General features: G+C 39.9%; 1 protein-coding gene across 1 annotated transcript in view; it reads left to right on the top strand.

Moving 5' to 3' along the window:
* Positions 1-1,221: 1,221 nt before the first annotated feature.
* Positions 1,222-18,484, top strand: part of LOC110197003 (flavin-containing monooxygenase 1-like) — a 30,018-nt gene continuing 12,755 nt past the window's right edge. The window contains exons 1-4 of the mRNA XM_020970528.2: positions 1,222-1,473; positions 7,905-8,104; positions 8,889-9,077; positions 9,468-9,630. Coding sequence (XP_020826187.1) covers positions 7,973-8,104; positions 8,889-9,077; positions 9,468-9,630 — 484 coding nt within the window. The 5' untranslated portion in view covers positions 1,222-1,473; positions 7,905-7,972. The remainder of the gene's footprint in view (positions 1,474-7,904; positions 8,105-8,888; positions 9,078-9,467; positions 9,631-18,484) is intronic.

Genomic DNA, 18,484 nt, shown 5'->3' with positions numbered 1-18,484 from the left:
AAAGCACAGGTTATATACTTAAATCACAACTGGGGAAGGAAGGTATTTTACAAACAATCATTTAGTGGTTTCCTGCAAGAAACCTTTGCAAGCTCCACAGTATAACAATTCTGGAGTCAAGCCTTTGGGGGTTGTGACCACCTCTCCTAAAGTACAGAACTAGGGTTCGGGGACAGGAACAGGTTTTACAATCTTTGATTCACCTCACTTCAGGTACCCAAGCAGAAGGATGCCAGTGATTGTTCAAGGTTTGATCAATCAATTTAAGCTGCATTGTGAGTCTGACTCACTAGCTGGAAAAGGCAGCTCTTGAGAAAACTGAATTATTAGTATATTCATTACACATCCTATTGGTTAATATGAACATTTTAAATTCCTTTCTCATTCCCTCCTTTTGGTTGGAGGTTGGAATGACCCTTGAAGGCCAATGAGGAACATTCATTTTAAACATTATTTTGAAATTTTTTCTTGGTTATGGAAATTTGCTATAAAAGGGGAAAAAAGAGGGACATAATTATTATATAACAAAGGGAAAAACTCCCTTAACTGTTTATTCCAGGCATGAGTCACATCTGACAGCCAATCATATAGTTACAGAATGTTAAAGCAGGGCACCAGATTAAGCAGGTGGGAATTTTACTTTTCCAGAAAGGAAATAACACAATGGGGAAATAAAGTCAGAAGGATCCTATCTAGGCTATGTCCTAAATGGTCCTGACAAGCTTTCCCAGGGGCAGACATTCACCTTAGTAGTTCTCAGGCTGCCACACAAGCCATTTTCTATTATTGGTTTTGTGACAATTCAGACAACTATCCCTGAAATCAAAGCTCAAAACAAATTAAAGTCCTAGGAATTTTTACCTTAAATAGCTAAATTTTCATTAATCACAACTTAAATCAAAACTTAAGGAGAGAAGTACAACATAAAAGTGAAAGAAAAAAAAAATGCAACTTCCATGAGTATTGAGTGATTGAGCAAGCAGAAAAAGGCTTAGTTCATAGAGGGAGTAACTGCAAACCTCAGCCTGGGGTTCTCAGGCTGGTGGTCTACATCAGCTGTTGTCTTCTCATCCTGGGGGTCTTGGGAACAGTTGTCTACCTCAGAGGTCAGCTGCTCCTGACCCCATTTAATCTTTAGGGTCAGGTCACCTGTGGGTTCTGAAATCCAAGTGGGCGGTACTGCCCTTTTGAGATGCAAGAGGTGGACCCAGGACTCCACTCTCTGAGTTTGGCTGCAGTGGGAGTAGTGAGTAGAACTTCAAAGGGGCCCTTACATCTTGGTTCCAAGGAGCATTTTTGGAGGTGACATTTCCAGTAGACTCAGTCATTGAGTGGGATCAGGAGCTGAGTTTCAGTTGGAGTTTCTAAAGAATGGAACTGTGAGACAAATTGGAAAGTCCCTGAAATCTTCTGAGCAGACCCAATGAAGTATTGTAGGAGGGAGCCTTTGGCTGCTAGGCTTCCCACTCACAGGTACAGTGGCTTTGGGCATCCTGTTACTATTTCATAGGGACTGAGCTTATGGGAACCAAATGGTCTATACCTAAGGCTTACCAGGGCTAAAGGAAGGGCTTTGGGCCAGGGATACCTAGCTCCTCAGAGAGTTTAAGCAAGGGAGGTTTTAATTATCCCATTAACCATTCCTGATGAATGGGGGTGATGATACAATGGAGATGCTGAGTAATTGACCAGGATGAAACTAGCTTAACTAATGAAGCTCCTGCAAAATGGGTACCTCTATCACTATGTATCTCTTTAGGAACCCACCCCCCATAATGGAATGATTTTTTTTCTGAGAGGATTTTTGCTGTCCCAGAGGCTGTGGCAGTACTCAGGGGAACACTTCCACCCTCCAGGAAAACATACAGACCATAAGCAAAGCATATTTGTAACCAAGGGAAGGTGGCAATTGGATAAAATCGATCTGCCAGGTTTCAAAGGGCACATCTGGGAGAGGAAACTGGCCATGAGCAGGCTCCAGAGGCTTGGATGCATTATGCTTGGGGCAAGTGGCACACATCCCACAGGCAGTTACAGTGGCTCTCTGAAAACTCCCCCACCAATATTTTCCAGCCAGCTCCACTAGCTTGTCAGGTCCTCAATGGCTGAATGAACAAAGGTGCTCCATCATGGAGAGGGCTAAGTTCTTAGGGAGTACTATATGTCCGTTTGGTCCAGTAGTCTCATCAAACTTACATCCCTCCTTTTGAAGCTTGTCTTGTTTTGTGATAAGCATTCTGCAGCTAGGCCTTTTGGTGCTTGTGGGGACTTGTGCCTTAGCAGTTTGAGGAGTTAAAGCTGTGGTTTTTGATGCCTGGTCAGCCAAGTCATTTCCACTAAAATGAATGCTGTTTTCTCAACTGTCCTGAAATTTTAATTACTGCTACACCTTGGTGAAGCAGTAAAGAGTCTAATAGATGGGAAACCTGTTTCTAATTTCTTAATGGGTGGTCCTGAAGAGGTGAGGAATCCCCGATGTTTCCATAGCATTCCAAAGTCATGTGCCACCCCAAATGCATACCTGCTATGAGTGTAAATATTAATCTTTTTTGCTTTTCCTTATTCACAAGCCCTGACTACTGCCTCAAGCTCAGTTTGCTGTGCCAAATGGGCATCAGGTAGTGATGAAGCTTCAACCACTTCTGTGGTGATGGTAATGCCATAACCAGCAACCAAGTCTCCTTCCTCATTTCTGAGGCAAGATCCATCAGTTTACCTACCAAAGTCCAATTCCTCTCAGAGAGTTTCTTTCAGGTCCTCTCCTGGGGGAAAGCAAGACATCCAAGTAAATTATACAGTCATGGTCTAAAGTCTCATCTTCCCTTTCCACCTCAGGTAGAGAGGTGGCAGGAGTAAGTGTATTTACACATTTGATGGTCAGATTAGGTTTGGATAATGGAGTCATTGCAAGGTTGGCTCACCTGGTAGAGGACAAACGCTGAGTAGGGGGTGAATTTAAGAGTGTTTCAACGTGTTTAGGAGTGTTTCAACAGCATGTTAAGAGAGAGTCAAGACAAATGTCCTCAGAGGCAGAGACAAGAACAACTGTGGTCACTACTGTCCAAAGACAGCCTAGGAGGCCTTCAGTAACATTATCCGAAGTTTTACTATAATATCCCACAGGACGAAAGTTTTCTTCATGTTTTTGTGTCACCCCATCAACTACATTCCCTCCTTTCTCAGATAAGAATAAATCAAGGGAGAGAATAGTTGGGGAGGCCTAAAGATGGCGGTTGTTAGAGGGCAGAGTTCAAAGAATCAAAGGCATTTTGAGCTTCTGGGGGAAGAGCCAAGGGCTCAGGTACAGAATTCCTTAGGAGGTCATAAAGGGGGTGGGCAATACCTGAAAAGTCAGGAATCTAGAGATGACAATAGCCCGCCAGACTAAGGAAGGCTAACGGTTGATGTGGGGTACAGAAAACTGAATGATGGCTTTAGGCAAAGGCCAGACACCAAGACGTGATGTCCTAAGAACCTTGCAAAGGGAGAGCCAACTGGAGTTTGTCCCTAGATACCTTATGCCCTCTTGCTGCTAAACCATTAAGGAGGCAAACAGAGTCCCGAAACAGAAATATCTTGGGAGAGAGAACAAAGAAGAAGGTCATCAACATATTGCAGGAGGACAGAGTCCTTAAAATCTAATGAGGACAGGTCTTACTTTGATATCTGTGAGAAATAGGATGTTGACTCAGTGAATCCCTGTGGAAGGACAGTCCATATGTATTGGCATCCCTCCAAGGTAAAAGAAAAAATCAACTGGCTTTCAGAGACAGTTGGGATTGAAAAGAAGGCATTACAAAGGTCAACCACCACAAAATAAGTACTTACGGTGGTACTAGGTTAAGTAAAGTGTGGGGGTCGGCAAGACAGGTGTTCTAGGCATTACAACATCATTAACTGCCCTAAGATTATGCACCACTCGCCAGCCCTGTCCACCAAGCTTACAGACTGGGAAAATGGGCATGTTTACAAGGTAAGTACAAGGAATAATGAAGTCCTTAGATAGATAGGCGGTGATAAGGGTCCAAACTCCCTTAATGGCCTCAGTGTTGAGTGAGTATTGATATATGGATGGTGAGGTTTAGATGTGTCCAACCCCATGACAATAGGTGAGGCACTGATAACTGACCCAATATCAGTAGCATCTGAAGACCACAAACTGGAAGGAACTTGGTTGAGAGCCAGATGGTACCTATGATCTCTTTCCTTTGTCTCTGAGTACTGTCCCATTGCAGAGGCTGTTTCCTTATTCATCAGTTTCTGCCTTAGGTACTCTAATCTGCTCTTATCAAAGCTGTCCCAATGAGGCCAACAAAGTTTAGGATCACCACTAGTCAAATCAACCCAATCCTGGAAATAGGAGGGACAGTCAAGGCCATATTTCTTATACGTTTGAAAGGCACATGTTCATTCTGGGGGTTTGCTAATAGGGACTACTGTATCTTCCCCCCATGCCCTTACAACACATCTGTCCCATTTTAAAGGTGTACATTCAAAGATAATAACACCACTTAACTAACACAACACATGGATATACTATAACGGAATATAGCAACACAAATACACAAAATACAGGTACACAATTGCAAGTATTCCATGCTGTGCTAGCAATTCACTTGAATTATAGAAGTAAATATTCCACAATTCTAACCAAGCACACAATTAAAAAGTTAATTTCACCTGGTCAATCGCACATAAAACCAACCACGCAAGCAACTCTTACACAAAAAATTTTACCACATGCAGAAATGAAACCCCCACAGTGCATAACTCAGACTGCATTTATGAAAGAGAGAAGAAAAAAACCGCAGGCCATAGCAGGCCCTGCATTATAAAAGAAAAGATGCACACAAAAGCCAAATTGTATGCCAAAACACACACACACACACACACACACAAACACACACCGGCCTTACTAAAGTGATCTGGACCAAGAAAGGGGACCATGGAGCATTCCTCACTATGAAAAGCCAGGCTTTATTGGAGGCTGGAGCCCATAATGGAGTGAGAGTACAGAGCCTTGAACCTGTCAGTCAAGTGAGCTGGGCCTTCTAGGAAAAAATCCAGGGGCTCCTGTCCCTTTTCTCCTTGTACCGAAGAGCTCAAGGCTTCACCCGATGTCCACCCTTTAAAATTTCTGACACCAGTTAATGTTAACAGGGTTTTTACTGAGCCAGGCTCTAACTGAGAATCTGAGAGCCTCACAAAGCAGGCCTAGAGATGAGAGTGCCAATAATCAAGTAGTTTAATGAATCAGTTGCAGAGTAAGGAATGTTCTCTTAGCTGAAGTAAAAGCACAGGTTATATACTTAAATCACAACTGGGGAAGGAAGGTATTTTACAAACAATCATTTAGTGGTTTCCTGCAAGAAACCCTCGTAATCCCACAGTATAACAATTCTGGAGTCAAGTCTTTGGGGGTTGTGACCACCTCCCCTAAAGTACAGAACTAGAGTTCTGCGATGGGAACAGGTTCTACGCTCTTCGATTTGCATCTCTTCAGGTACCCAAGCAGAAGGATGTCAGTGATTGTCCAAGGTTTGATTGATCAACTCAAGCTGCATTGTGAGACACTCACTAGCTGGAAAAGGCAGCTCTTGAGAAAACTAAATTCTTAGTACTTTCATTATACATATCATATTGATTAATATGAAAATTTTAAATTCCTTTCTCATTAGCTTAATCAACAGTCCATTGGACAAAAAGAAGAAATAGTGGGAGGCGTGCATTTTACTGTACATGCATATATCACCAGGTACAGGAATGCTTTAGAAAAAATCATATTAACATCCTTACTTACTCAGCTAGGAGAATAGTTAAATCACTTTGGAAAGCTCAAACTTCCCTTTGATTTCTACATGAGGAATGTCAAACAGTTAACATAGTTATTCCAGAAATCAATTTTTGGTCAGCTGACATTAATATGAACAGAAGACAGGCTTTCAGTTAAACGCATATATGAAGGGGTTCATCACAGGAGGAACCAGGATAGAGATATTAGCTTTTATTATACAGACATCAAATGGGATTTGTTTGCCCAAATTCTGGACCACAATGTGTGTTGTGTGTGTGTGTGTGTGTGTTGTGTGGTGTGTGTGCTCCTCAGTTCTTTTTGATTCCAGGTAAGAGTCATAGTTCACTAGTTCACTTTTATTTTGGAACAGCCAATCATATAGCTAAATTGTATATTATTCACAGATTGTCATAGCCAGGCTCAGAATTAGCTAGGTGGGAAAATTTACTGTTCAGAAAGGAAATAGCACAATGAGGAAATTGAGTCAAGAGGATCCTATCTTTGCCCACACAAGGCTGTCCTCTCAATTTTCCCAAGCACAGACGTATACATGAGGTCATTTTCAGCCCACACTCCCTTTAAGAAGGGCATGATATTTTCTTTAAATGGTGGATTACTAGCTTAATGATATTCAGACAATTACACCTGAAATTAAAACTCAGAATAACATAAAAATACAATCCCATGAGACTTCACTTCAAATAGCAAAATTTCAAAAATCACAACTTAGAGGTTGGCTATTGTTATTTTTCTCATGTTGAAATAACAGTTAATAAAAACATATAAGGGCATATAAGCACATATTAGCAAAAAGAAAGATATTTATTTTTTAAAGCAGGAAGAAAATCTATAGTGCCTTCTCCTTTGTGGTTCTTCTCTACTCTCTTTTCCTTTCTCCCTTCCTCTATTATTCCACTATCCCATTTTCTTCTCACCTTAAAAGGAGAATTTGGCTCTCCCCCCCCCAACCAAGTAGTTTGAATAATCCTAGATATACTGCTACAAAATGAAGCTGATCCTATAAGATCTGCCTCTATTTTATTGGTCTGAGGAGTTGGGGTTGTTACTTGTTTATCCTCAATTAAGAACTGTTTTGACATACCCTACTTCACTCATTTCCTTATTTATTAGTTATATCTGCTGGGTGACTCACAGGGTCATAAATTTAGACATGGAAGGAACCTTAGGAACCATCCAGACATATCGGAGCAAAGTCCCACAGCTGACAACTAGCAGAGCAAGTTTCAGAACTGGTTTTTTCTGAACTTGAATCTAAGCATTCTTTTGACTGTACCATTCTGGTCCCTGGCTCACCTATGTGACTTACTATCCTGGGAACATCCAACAAAAATAGTCCTGGGTCCCTTGGGATGTGCCCATGTGATCAGCATTTCTATCCATAAAGTCTCATCAGTTCCCTGACTGTCCCACCGATGAAAACAACACACATCTCCGAAGCAATAAGTGAGATAGCACTGAGCTCTTGAAGTAGGAATGGCATTTGCACAGGGGTGCATGGGCTACGTCACAGCAGGCAGAGGCTTTAGGGGTGGCAGTACTCAAGTGAGAAGGGAAGCATGAAGGAGGAAGCATGATATGATTTGTTTTAAAGGGCTGTGTAATGATTCTGGAAGAAACAAGGGCTATCATTCTGGTTCTGCAAACAACCACTCTTGGGACCTTGGACTTGCCTCTTTGGGCTTCAGTTCTCACCTAGCAAGTGAGGTATTGCACTAGATGTTCTACCAGGTCCCCTCCATTCTGTACTCTACTGATGAATCCAGGAGGGTAGCACTGGGAATGGGGAGGAGCATGATCCCAGGTTTCAAGGTTACTCCAACTTTCATGCACAATTTGGACTTTTCCCCAAAGCTCTTATCTTCCAGAATTGCCCTAACATTGCCACTGTTCCAGATAAGAAGCATAAAATGGAAAAGAATAGGACTAAACCAGTGTCTATGGCATGGTTTTCTCACACCCATACAAAGAGAGCAGTTGTAGATGATCCCAATTGGTTAAAACTTTTAACCTCCGTAAGACTTTTTCCTGCTTTGCTGGAAAAGTCAGGGGTGGGTGGAGCATTTCTATTTATGGTAAAGATCAATTCTAGGACAAGAGGTCCCAGCAGAAGGAACAACTGAAGAAACTCTTCTTGATCCTTGCCTGACACAAGAGACCATGGTCAAGCGAGTTGCAATTGTTGGAGCTGGTGTGAGTGGCCTCACCTCCATCAAAAGCTGCTTGGAAGAGGGGCTGGAGCCCACCTGCTTTGAAAGGAGCAGTGACATTGGAGGGCTATGGCAATTCACAGTAAGTGATATTTCTTAACTCCTCTATCAAGCATGCTGACCAAGGCAACTACCTGGCAAGGTGACCTTGGTCACTTTACCTCTCTGACCCTCAGTTTCCCAATCTATAACATGAGAGCCTTCACTCAGATAATCTCCAAGGTCCTTTCTCTGTCTGTCTATAGAATTGTTCTGTAACATTTGAGATCTACCCACTGGGAGAATTCTATTGGTACTAGGACAGAATAATAGTATCTAGTATTTATGTAGTGCTCTAAGGTCTCTAAAGCACTTTATATGTCTTAATCTTGTTTGATTCTGACAACAACCCTGTGGAGGTAGATGCTATTATCATTCCCATTTTACAGAGAAGAAAACCGAGGTTGAGGGAGATCAAATGACTTATCCAGGAGTTCTATATTTTATCCTCTGATACAGGTTTCCCTTTTCTTTTTTTAAACTTAATCTGTGATTTCATTCATATGGGGAAATTCCAATGAAGAAGCTCCCTCTGCTGCAGATCAATTCTGTGATTTAGAGAGAGTTGCCTATAAGGCATTGTGAAGTAGAATTACTTGTCCAGGATCAGAAAGACAAGTATATGCCACATGTGGGACTTGAACCCATACCTTCCTTCCTGACTCTGAGGCCCTTCCCCCATGCTTTCTTTTTCTCTCACAGTTACAGGAAAGCAAATTCCACTGAAAAGTTTGTATTTCTCCCCATGTCATTTTGAACATTGACTTATTGAGAGTTTCAATTTCTGGGGAATAATAAAAAATTCCCCCTTTGTGATGTTTTTACAGGAATATGTTGAAGAGGGCAGAGCTAGCCTTTATAAATCTGTTGTTACTAACAGCAGCAAAGAGATGTCCTGTTTCTCAGACTTTCCTTTCCCAGAGGATTTTCCAAACTTTGTGCCACAGTCCCAATTTTTGGAATACCTCAAGATGTATGCAAACAAGTTCAACCTTCTGAAATGGATCCGATTCAAGGTACGTCACTAGGAGTTGTTTGATTGGCACAAAACTACTTTATACATATCTTCCTTTGGTGCTTCGTGTTTGAGACCCAAGTTCTGTGCTTGAGATTGAGAAACTGGCAAAGATCAGTGCTACTTGGCAGGATTCCTTCACCCCCTGGGGCTCTTCAATTAACCTGTGGAGGGAAATATGTCTTCATGGCATATAACCCACCTGTAGAATCCTGTCTATGTATGGCCTTTATCTGAATGGCCAGAGGCTCTAATCCAGATAGAGTTACAGTTTATGACACAGTCCTATACTCACAATTCCTGGGTCTATATTTTTGTTGATTATATATCATAACTCCTTGAAGGGGGTAGAGAGGAATTATATTTGCATACTCTGGATTCTTTTTTTCAGACCATTGTCTGCAATGTGAAAAAATGTCCAGATTTCTCCACGTCTGGCCAGTGGGAGGTAACCACTGAACATAAAGGGAAGCAAGAGTCAGCCATATTTGATGCTGTCATGGTCTGCACTGGTTATCTCACTGACCCGTTTTTGCCACTGGATACTTTTCCAGGTATAGTATTGTCTTCTAAGTCCCTTTATTTTTTTTAAATTATCTTCTTATAGGTGTGTCTTAGTTTTGGATTTTTTTCAAAAAAAATCACTGTGGTATACAATGTGGGCATACCCCTAAAGCACTGTCACAGGACGTCTTTTTATTCTCTCTGTCTTGGTGACCACATCAACTGTTAGGGGCTTAATTAGCGTCTCTATTCAGATGACTCATAGATGTATATATCCAGCGCTAGTCTTTCTTTCTCCTGAGTTCCAGTCCCACATCACAAACTGCCTGTTGGGCATTTCAAAATGTATTACTGCAGGCATTTCTAATTCAAAATGTCCAAAATAGAACTCACTGTATCACCCACCTTTCTTCCATACTTCTTTTAGTCACCCAAGTTCATTATCGGTCTCATCCTCAATATCCCACTCTCCATCACTTTACATATCCAGTCAGCTGCCAGATCTTTTCGTTCCTTCTCAACATCTCTTGCATCTATGCCTTCTTCTCCACTCATCCAACAGTTACTATATTTCAGATCCTCATCACCTTTTCCTTAGCCTAGGTGCGACCTTTTGACTGAGTCCAAGTTTTACAGAACAAATCCTTTTACTAAGGGGATTTATTCTGTGAAGTTTGGATTCAGTCAAAGGGCCACTCTTGAGAACCTAGAGGGCCACATGTGGCCTTGAGGCCACAGGTTTGCCTACCCCTGCCCTAGCCTACTACAATAGCCTCCTGATGCATCTCCATTCTCCACATCACTGCCATAGTGACATTCCCAAAGCATAGGTCTGGTCATATGACTTCTCTATTCAGTAAAGTCCAGCAGCTTCCTGTTCCCTCTATGATAAAATCTGTTGTCATTTAAAGTCTTCTCACCATATGATTCCAATCAGTTTTTCCAGCCTTATTCTACATCACTCTCTTTCACATATTCTATGGTCTAACCAAACTGGTTTTCCTACTCTGTCTCACACAAGACTGATTTCAACTGACTTGCAAGTGAAACCTTCCATATATATTGTCTCTCCCCTGTTAGAACGTGAGCTTCTTGAGAGGAATAACCATCTTACTTTCAGATTTGTATCCCCAGTGCTTGCTTTTCACAAAGGAAGCATTTCACAAATGTTTTATACATTCATTCAAGATACCCCATCTCTCATCTCTGCATCTTTACACAGGCTCTGTCTGATGTCTAAAATGAACTACACCTTCAGTTCTGCCTCTTAAAATCTCCAGTTTCCTTCAAAGTTGGGCTCAAGTGCCATATTCTACACGGGGCCTTTCCTGATATCTTCCAGCTACTAATATCATCTCCTCCCAAATTACTTTGTATTTATTTTTTAGAAATTGTATATTCCTATATATGTATGCATGTTATCTCCCCTAAAAGAACATAAGATCCTTGAAAGGAGGGACTGTTTCATTTTTATCTGTATCCTCAGAACCTATCATACCGCCTAGCATATATATAGTAGGTGATTAATATACCGATGGATTGATTTATCACTTTATTTCCTGATAACCCACTCCCGCCAAGAATCCTCCTTTGTCAATCAGCTAATAAATATTTACTAAGTGCCAGGGATATAAATATGAAAAAGTCAGTTCCTGCCCTCAGGGAGCTTACAATCTAATGGGGGATGACAACACACAAAAGGGAGCTGGAAAGGGGGAAGGTGAAAAGCAAAGAAGGGACCTGATGTGTGGGCATGGTGGAAACATCAAAGAAGTCTCAGAATTTCCTAGGGCATGGTAGAAAAGTCAGAGAAATGTTAGAAAGAAAAATAGTTATGTGAAACAGACCATGTCCAAGAAGGAAATACATTTCACAATCAGTCCTATGGGATCAAGATTGGTCATTTCATCTGAATTCTGATGTCTTTCAATGCTATTTTCCTTTGTATTATTATGGTCATTCTGTATATTCATCCCTTATGTCCGCTTTCTTTGCTCTGAATAAGTTCGTTCATTCGAAAAGCATTTTCTAGGTGCCTACTATGAGCCAGGGCTCATAGGAGACACCAAGTCTTCTTTAAATCTCTGAATTCCCTTTATTCATTTTTTACTGCAATAGTATTCCATTACAATCAAATAGCACTATTACTTTAGCCATGCCTCCTCTATTGGGCATTGCCCTTTTTCCTCTTTTTAATCACAAAAATATTCCTACGAATATTTCCCTAACATAGGGAAATGTTACAAATATTTCTATGCACATATATATATGTTTCTATAGCACAGTACCTGGAACATAATATGTGTCTGTTTCATTCTTTACTTTTAGGAAAATTAGTCAATTCACAAAAGGGACAGATTTGAAGGCATAAGCACCTACTTTTGTGTTTATGTTTTAATGGTATAACATGCATATGTATGCTTCTTAAAAAGTCACTTTTATGAAGCACTTTACCAACCTTAAAGCGCTATATAAATAGTTGATTTTATATCATCTTTATTGCCATTCTTTCTTGCATCCCCTCATTCATTAATTCATATTATCCCCACGCAAGTTAGATAGGGCAGATATCATTATCCTAACTATACAGAGAAATGAAATCCAAAGTCACACGTTGGCCACTTTGGTAAACTGGCATTTGGACTCGTTTGAAGTAGGACATTGGGTAGAAAAGAGCACTGAGTTTGGAGTATGAGGACTTAGGTTTGAATCTCAGATCTTCTAGTTACTATCTATATGAACTTAGACAAGTCATTTCATCTCTATGGGCCTTGGTTATTCATCTGCAAAATGAAGTTGGACTAATTATTAATCAAGGAACCATCTACCTCTATATTCTAGGATCTAATCCTACATTCTAAAGGCTTGATATGTGGGCTTTATTTCAAATTCCCTGTGACTGTGAGTTTGCCAAATAACAATATGAGCTTGATAAAGGCACAAGGCATGTTACACAAACTCTTTTTAACAAGTGGATTTTTTTTAAGGTTTTGAGTTCCAAATTCTGTCCTTCCACTGTCCCTCTCTGAGATGGTAAGCAATCAGATATAGGTTATACATGTGCAACCATGTAAAACACTTCCATATTAGTCACTTTGTACAAGAAGACTTGAATGAAAGAAAAAGAATGAAAGCATGAAAAATAGCATGCTTCAGTCCATATTCAGTCAGTATCAGTTCTTTCTCTGAAGGCATAGTACGCTTCATCATTAGAACTTTGGGATTTTCTTGGATCATTGTACTGCTGAGAATAGCTAAGCCATGTACAATTTTCATCAAACAATATTGTGGTTAATGTGTACAATGTTCTGGTTCTGTTCATTTTATTTTGCATCAGTTCATGTAAGTCTTTCCAGGTTTTTCTGAAATCATCCTCCTTGTCATTATTTATAGCACAATAATATTCCATTACAATCATACACCACAGCTTCTTTAGCCATTCCCCAATTGATGGGCTTCCCTTTGATTTCCAGTTCTTAGCCACCAGAGAAAGAGCTGACAAACTCTTTCCAGACCTTCTCCCAGCATCTGGCTGGCTCACCACTTTTATATATATATATAATTGTGTAACAACAGTTCCAGAAATTATTTTCCAGCAACTATTCCCTTTTTGTTTGGTGCTTCATGATCCACCGACCTTTGGTATTAAATAAACCAGGCTAAGCCATCCATATCACCAGTTGATTTCAGCGAGAGGGCAAGAAACCAGAAAGATAAGTGCCCCATGTCACTGAGTCAATTAAAACTAAATAATACTGTCTTATTATCCTAACGGTGATACAGAATGAGGAGCCGATACAGAAAGGTTTGGATTAAGTTTCAGGCAGTCTCCAAGTCAACTCTGATTGGAATCAACGTTTCAGTCTCCATGGGTAAATACCATACAAATAAATTTATTGTCTACAACCAGGGGCTCTATTTTCTTGCCAGTTATGAATAGTAACAGTTGACATCTGTTTATGTTTAACAATTACTATTACAATATGGGTCCAAGGGTCTAGGCATTGTCCCTTTCTCCATTAAAGAGACTCTCTCTCTGGAGCCAAGTGGACATGGTCCAGATCGAGTTCTAGGGGAGCATGATTACCTAAAAAGGACAAGGTCTTTTTCTCTCACTCTTTATATTCTTATCCTGGGGCATTAGGGGGAAAATTACTTAAAGTTTAATTTTGGCTTATATCTAGGTTTTGCTCAAAGAGGGAGGAGGAAAGTACTAGAGTGTATTCACTATGCATTCTAGAATAGGTACAGGAAAGCTGTTTGTTTGTTTCACAAAAAAGAAATGCTAAATACAAATTTTCTTAAGAAAGAATTGGGAGAAACTTTATAAAAGGATTCAGTAACTTATATCTATCATTATATTCTCCTAAAAGTTTGAAACTTAAACAGCAAAATATGAAGCATTTTACAGGACTTATGAATAGGTATTTTCCATTTCTTCTCAGCTCTGTAGTCTCTCCTCCATGTCTTCTGGTGATCCAGACCATAGCTTGGAGTTATTCTCCTGTCTGTGTCTGTCTTCTCCTCCAAGAAGCACTGAAGTGGGCATTGTGCCTCCCGGCAAGATATGGTATTGTATCCTATAATGCAGCCAGCATTGCCTGACAGTCCCAGGAAATCTGACCTCTGAAAGTCAAAAAGCTGCCTCTAATGCTAGAGAGGTCTATCTCAAGATCACTGCTCAATCACTTATGCTTATTAAAAGAACACAAAATGGAAGAGGCAGTCAGGGCTCTGGAATCCCATCTCAGACTTACTAAACCACCCTGTTCATGTGCTCATAGTGCACTTTTTTCTGCTAGGGTAGGGGAAAGGCCAAGTTATCCCTCTCCAAACCTTCTTGTGAAGCCATAGATAGAAAACTATTTGTTCCAGTGACAGTAAGGAAAAGAGCAAGCTAAAAGATGTCTATCATTATTAAATTAATGCCACCATCATGCAGCTAAGAAACAAATGGGAGGATAGCTCCATTATCTCAAAGCACTCAAGTCCTACAATGCTGAGCCAGCACACTTAGTCATCCAGAAACAGGCAGGACAGCACCAGGAGGTAGCTGCACATCCCCATCTATATGCCATGTGGCTATACTCATAACACTTTGAGGTTTGCAAAGTGATCAAAGATATTATCTCATTCATTCCTCAGATCCTCCCTTTCCAGTGGGCACAGCAGCTATTATTACAGATGACTTATAGATGAGGAAATCAACATTAAGAGAGATTGAGTGAATTGTCTGTGGTCATACAACTTGAGAGGGCCGTAAGTGAAATTTGAACCTGTCAGTCCTGACACTAAATCTAGTGTATTTTCCATTCTGCCATGATGTCTTTCACAAGCAGTGAAAGTACAGAGCCATATCAACTAAGACCTTTGCAAGTGTTTTATCTCTCCTACTAAATTATACATTCCTTCTGGGAGGTAAAATGTCTTTAAAATCTTTGTGGCTAAACTAACATTACCACTCCTATTGCCTGGCGCTATGCAAATAGAAAATACTAATTTATGTGTTTAATGAAGAAAATAGTTTACATTTCAAATTCATTTTGCTATGATATGCATCAGATTGGCTTTACTGTTTGTGTTGGGGCATGAAAGAAAGAGGCTTGACATTCATTAAAAGTGAACTTCACTGAACATGGTGAATGCGTTTCTGAAAAGTTGCATGCAAATCAAATTTTTACAAATTTATTCTTTTTTCCTAATCCCATCACAAAATATTTTATACGTCAATACTTCAGATGATCTCTGACCTCAGCTGTGAACCTACTCATTCCACAAATACCTGGATTCAATCCCATTTCTGACAACTTGAAAAGACAGAGAAAGAGAGAAAGCAAAACAAAAAAATTACCCTAAAAGTAGCTTGGGGAAGCAATGTAATATAGGAGGAAATATACTGATAAATAGAAGAAAGAAGAAGGAAATTCAAAAGGAGATACAGACTAGTAGGGCAGTGTGAAAACTACTATGTTAAATTTGAGATAAACCAAACTGATAATAACAACGCTAACATTATTATAGCATTCACTATGTGCCAGGTCCTGTGCTAAGCACATTGCAAGTATCATTTCATACAAATTTCATAACAATCCAGAGAGGTAATAGGCACTATTATTAGCCCCATTTTACAGCTGAGGAAACTGAGGTTAAGTAACTTGCCCAAAGTCACAAAGCTAGTTAATGTTTGAGGCCAGATTTGACCTCAGGTCTTCACGACTCCAGGCTAAGCACTCTATTCACTGAACCATCTAGCCATATGTAGTGGAGATTTGTGGTTTCATAAACGGTCCCTTTTTATTCGCTTTTGGTTAAGGAAATGTGTGTGGTGATTTTTGTCAATTTTATGATAAAAATATTTCCCCCATTTGAAGGAAATCTGCTACAGAATAGAAACTGTCTTTTTTAAAAGTTGTTGTTTGTACTTCTACTCCAAGTATTAGCATAGACTCTAGCACATAGCAAGCACTTATTAAGTTCTTTGTCTATCTGTCTATCCACCTACCTATTTATTTACCTAGGTATCTATCCATCCATCTATCCACTCATCTATCTATCCATCCATCTATCCATTCATCTATCTATACTTCTATTTATCTAATCTAAAAAAGGAAGTCCATTAGCTCTAGGGTCAGAGGTCCTGAGTTCAGTGTCCACATCTGACACTCTTGTATGTCCTGAGGCATCATTTGACTTTCCTGGACCTCAGTTTCCTACTTAAAATGAAGGCTGGATTAGATACCTTCTGATGTCTTCTAGTTCTAAGTCTTCTTCTTCTTAGCAAGCATCCTATGATATGATAATGTGAAGACAAGAGATTACAACCCCTCTGTGCCTTGACAGTTTCACTAGTTACTGATGCAAAAAAATAATAATAATTTACTTTTTTAAGCTTCTCCTCTCCAAATAGGGATTTCAAGGTATAATCAACACCCTCTCCTTCCCAGTCACTGGTTATCAGTATCGCTAAGCAGTGAACAATGAAATGCTTGGCTGGATGAATCTCTTTGATTAAACTGAGACAATTTACTCAATAAAGAAGGAAAAAGATCACCATTTAATGAGCACTTATAAGCACAAGGGACTTTCAGGGAGATTTTAGCTCAATGCAAACATTCTATAAATTGAACATAATATTCAGTGCCTTGCTCAGATGTGGATCCCTGAAAGTTACCCCAGGTTTGAAAGACGTGGCTCTGTACTCAATCAAAGCCATAGTTCACGAGCTCCAACTTTTCTGTTTACATTGTCAACCAGAAAAGATATATTGGCTCAGAGGAAACTACATTTAACCAAAGTAAGAGATGACAAAACGTCCCAACAACCCCTCACACCCAAAGGGATACCAACAATGAACAGAGGGAATGCATACATACAAAGAACACGTATGATCAGGAAATATGTGGACAGACACATAGGTAAAGAAACCCATATGGTCAAAGAATATGTATGAATAGAGAAACACGGAAAACAAATATGCCCTGGGCACATGGATGTAGGGTACTCACATAGGGGATGCCAGGGTACTCATGCAACTGGAGCAACTCAGCACTTCAATACTCTTGTTGTTGCTCAGTCATTATTCAGTCTTCTCCAATTCTCCATGGCCCCACTTGGGATTTTCTCGGCAAAGATATTGGAGTGGTTTGCCATTTCCTTCTCCAGCTCATTTTATAGATGAGGAAGTGACTTGCCCGAGGTCACACTAAGTGTGTAAATGTCCTCTAATACTATAGAATTGTTACTATCCTCTGGTGATGCTATCGTGTCGCACTGCTACTGTTTGTGGGACACCACTTGTCTGCCGAACTTGCAGCTCCACTCACTGCTGAGCACTGAACCCCATCATCTCTACTGACCCGTCTGTTGTTCACTATATGTCCCTGCCCTCCACCCAACATTGTGTAGTCACTTTCTGACTACTGCAGTCCCTGAGCTGCTCTCTGCTGCCATCTACTGGTCGTCAGCTCTTCCACTTACCTATACTACTGTCTCAACTGGGGTGCCTCAGAGGGCTAAAATCCTTTTAACCCTCAGAGCCTAAAGGCATGATAATGTTACCTAGCCCAAAAGTCAGTAAAAAAAAATATATCAGAAACCTTTAACTGAGGAATAAGGGTTTTTGTTTTTCCTTTTCTCTGATATCTCCAGCTGCCACCCAAAATCCTTGACCCCAATAAACTATTTCATTTGGTGTTAGAAAATTCCTCTTAGTCAAAATGGGTACGTGATTCACATATGAAGGGTGATACCATAAACAAATTAGGAGGGCAAGGAATAGTTTACCTGTCAGATCTATGAAGAAGAGAAGAATTTATGACCAAATGAGAAAGAACATCATGAAATGCAAAATTGATCATTCTGATTACATTAAATTAAAAAGGTTTTGCACAAAGTCAATGCAATCAAGATTAGAAGGGAAGCAGAAAGCTGGGAAATAATTTTTAAAGCCAGTGTCTCTGATAAAAGCCTCATTTCTAAATATATAGAGAACTGGGTCAAATTTATAAGATTACAAGTCATTACACAATTGATAAATGGTGAAAAGATATAAACAGGCAGTTTTCAGAAGAAGAAATTAAAGCTATCTGTATAGCATATGAAAAAAATGCTCTAAATCACTATTGATTAGAGAAATGCAAATCAAAACAACTCTGAGGTACCACATCACACTTATCAGATTGGCCAAAATGACGAAACAGGACAATGATAAATGTTGGAGAACATGTGGGAAAATTGGAGCACTAATGCATTGCTGGTGGAATTGTGAATTGATCCAGCCATTCTAGAGAGCAATTTGGAACTACGCAGAAAAGGCTATAAAACTGTGCATACCCTTTGATTCTACAATTCCACTGCTAAGTTTATATCCCAAAGAGATTATTAAAAAAAAAAAAGGAAAAGAAC

This window comes from Phascolarctos cinereus, unplaced genomic scaffold (assembly GCF_003287225.1).
Source record: "Phascolarctos cinereus isolate Bilbo 61053 unplaced genomic scaffold, phaCin_HiC Scaffold_5;HRSCAF=322, whole genome shotgun sequence".
NCBI lineage: Eukaryota > Metazoa > Chordata > Mammalia > Diprotodontia > Phascolarctidae > Phascolarctos > Phascolarctos cinereus.
The sequence above is the reverse complement of the archived record's forward strand: the minus strand, read 5'-3'. Positions and strand labels throughout refer to the sequence as shown.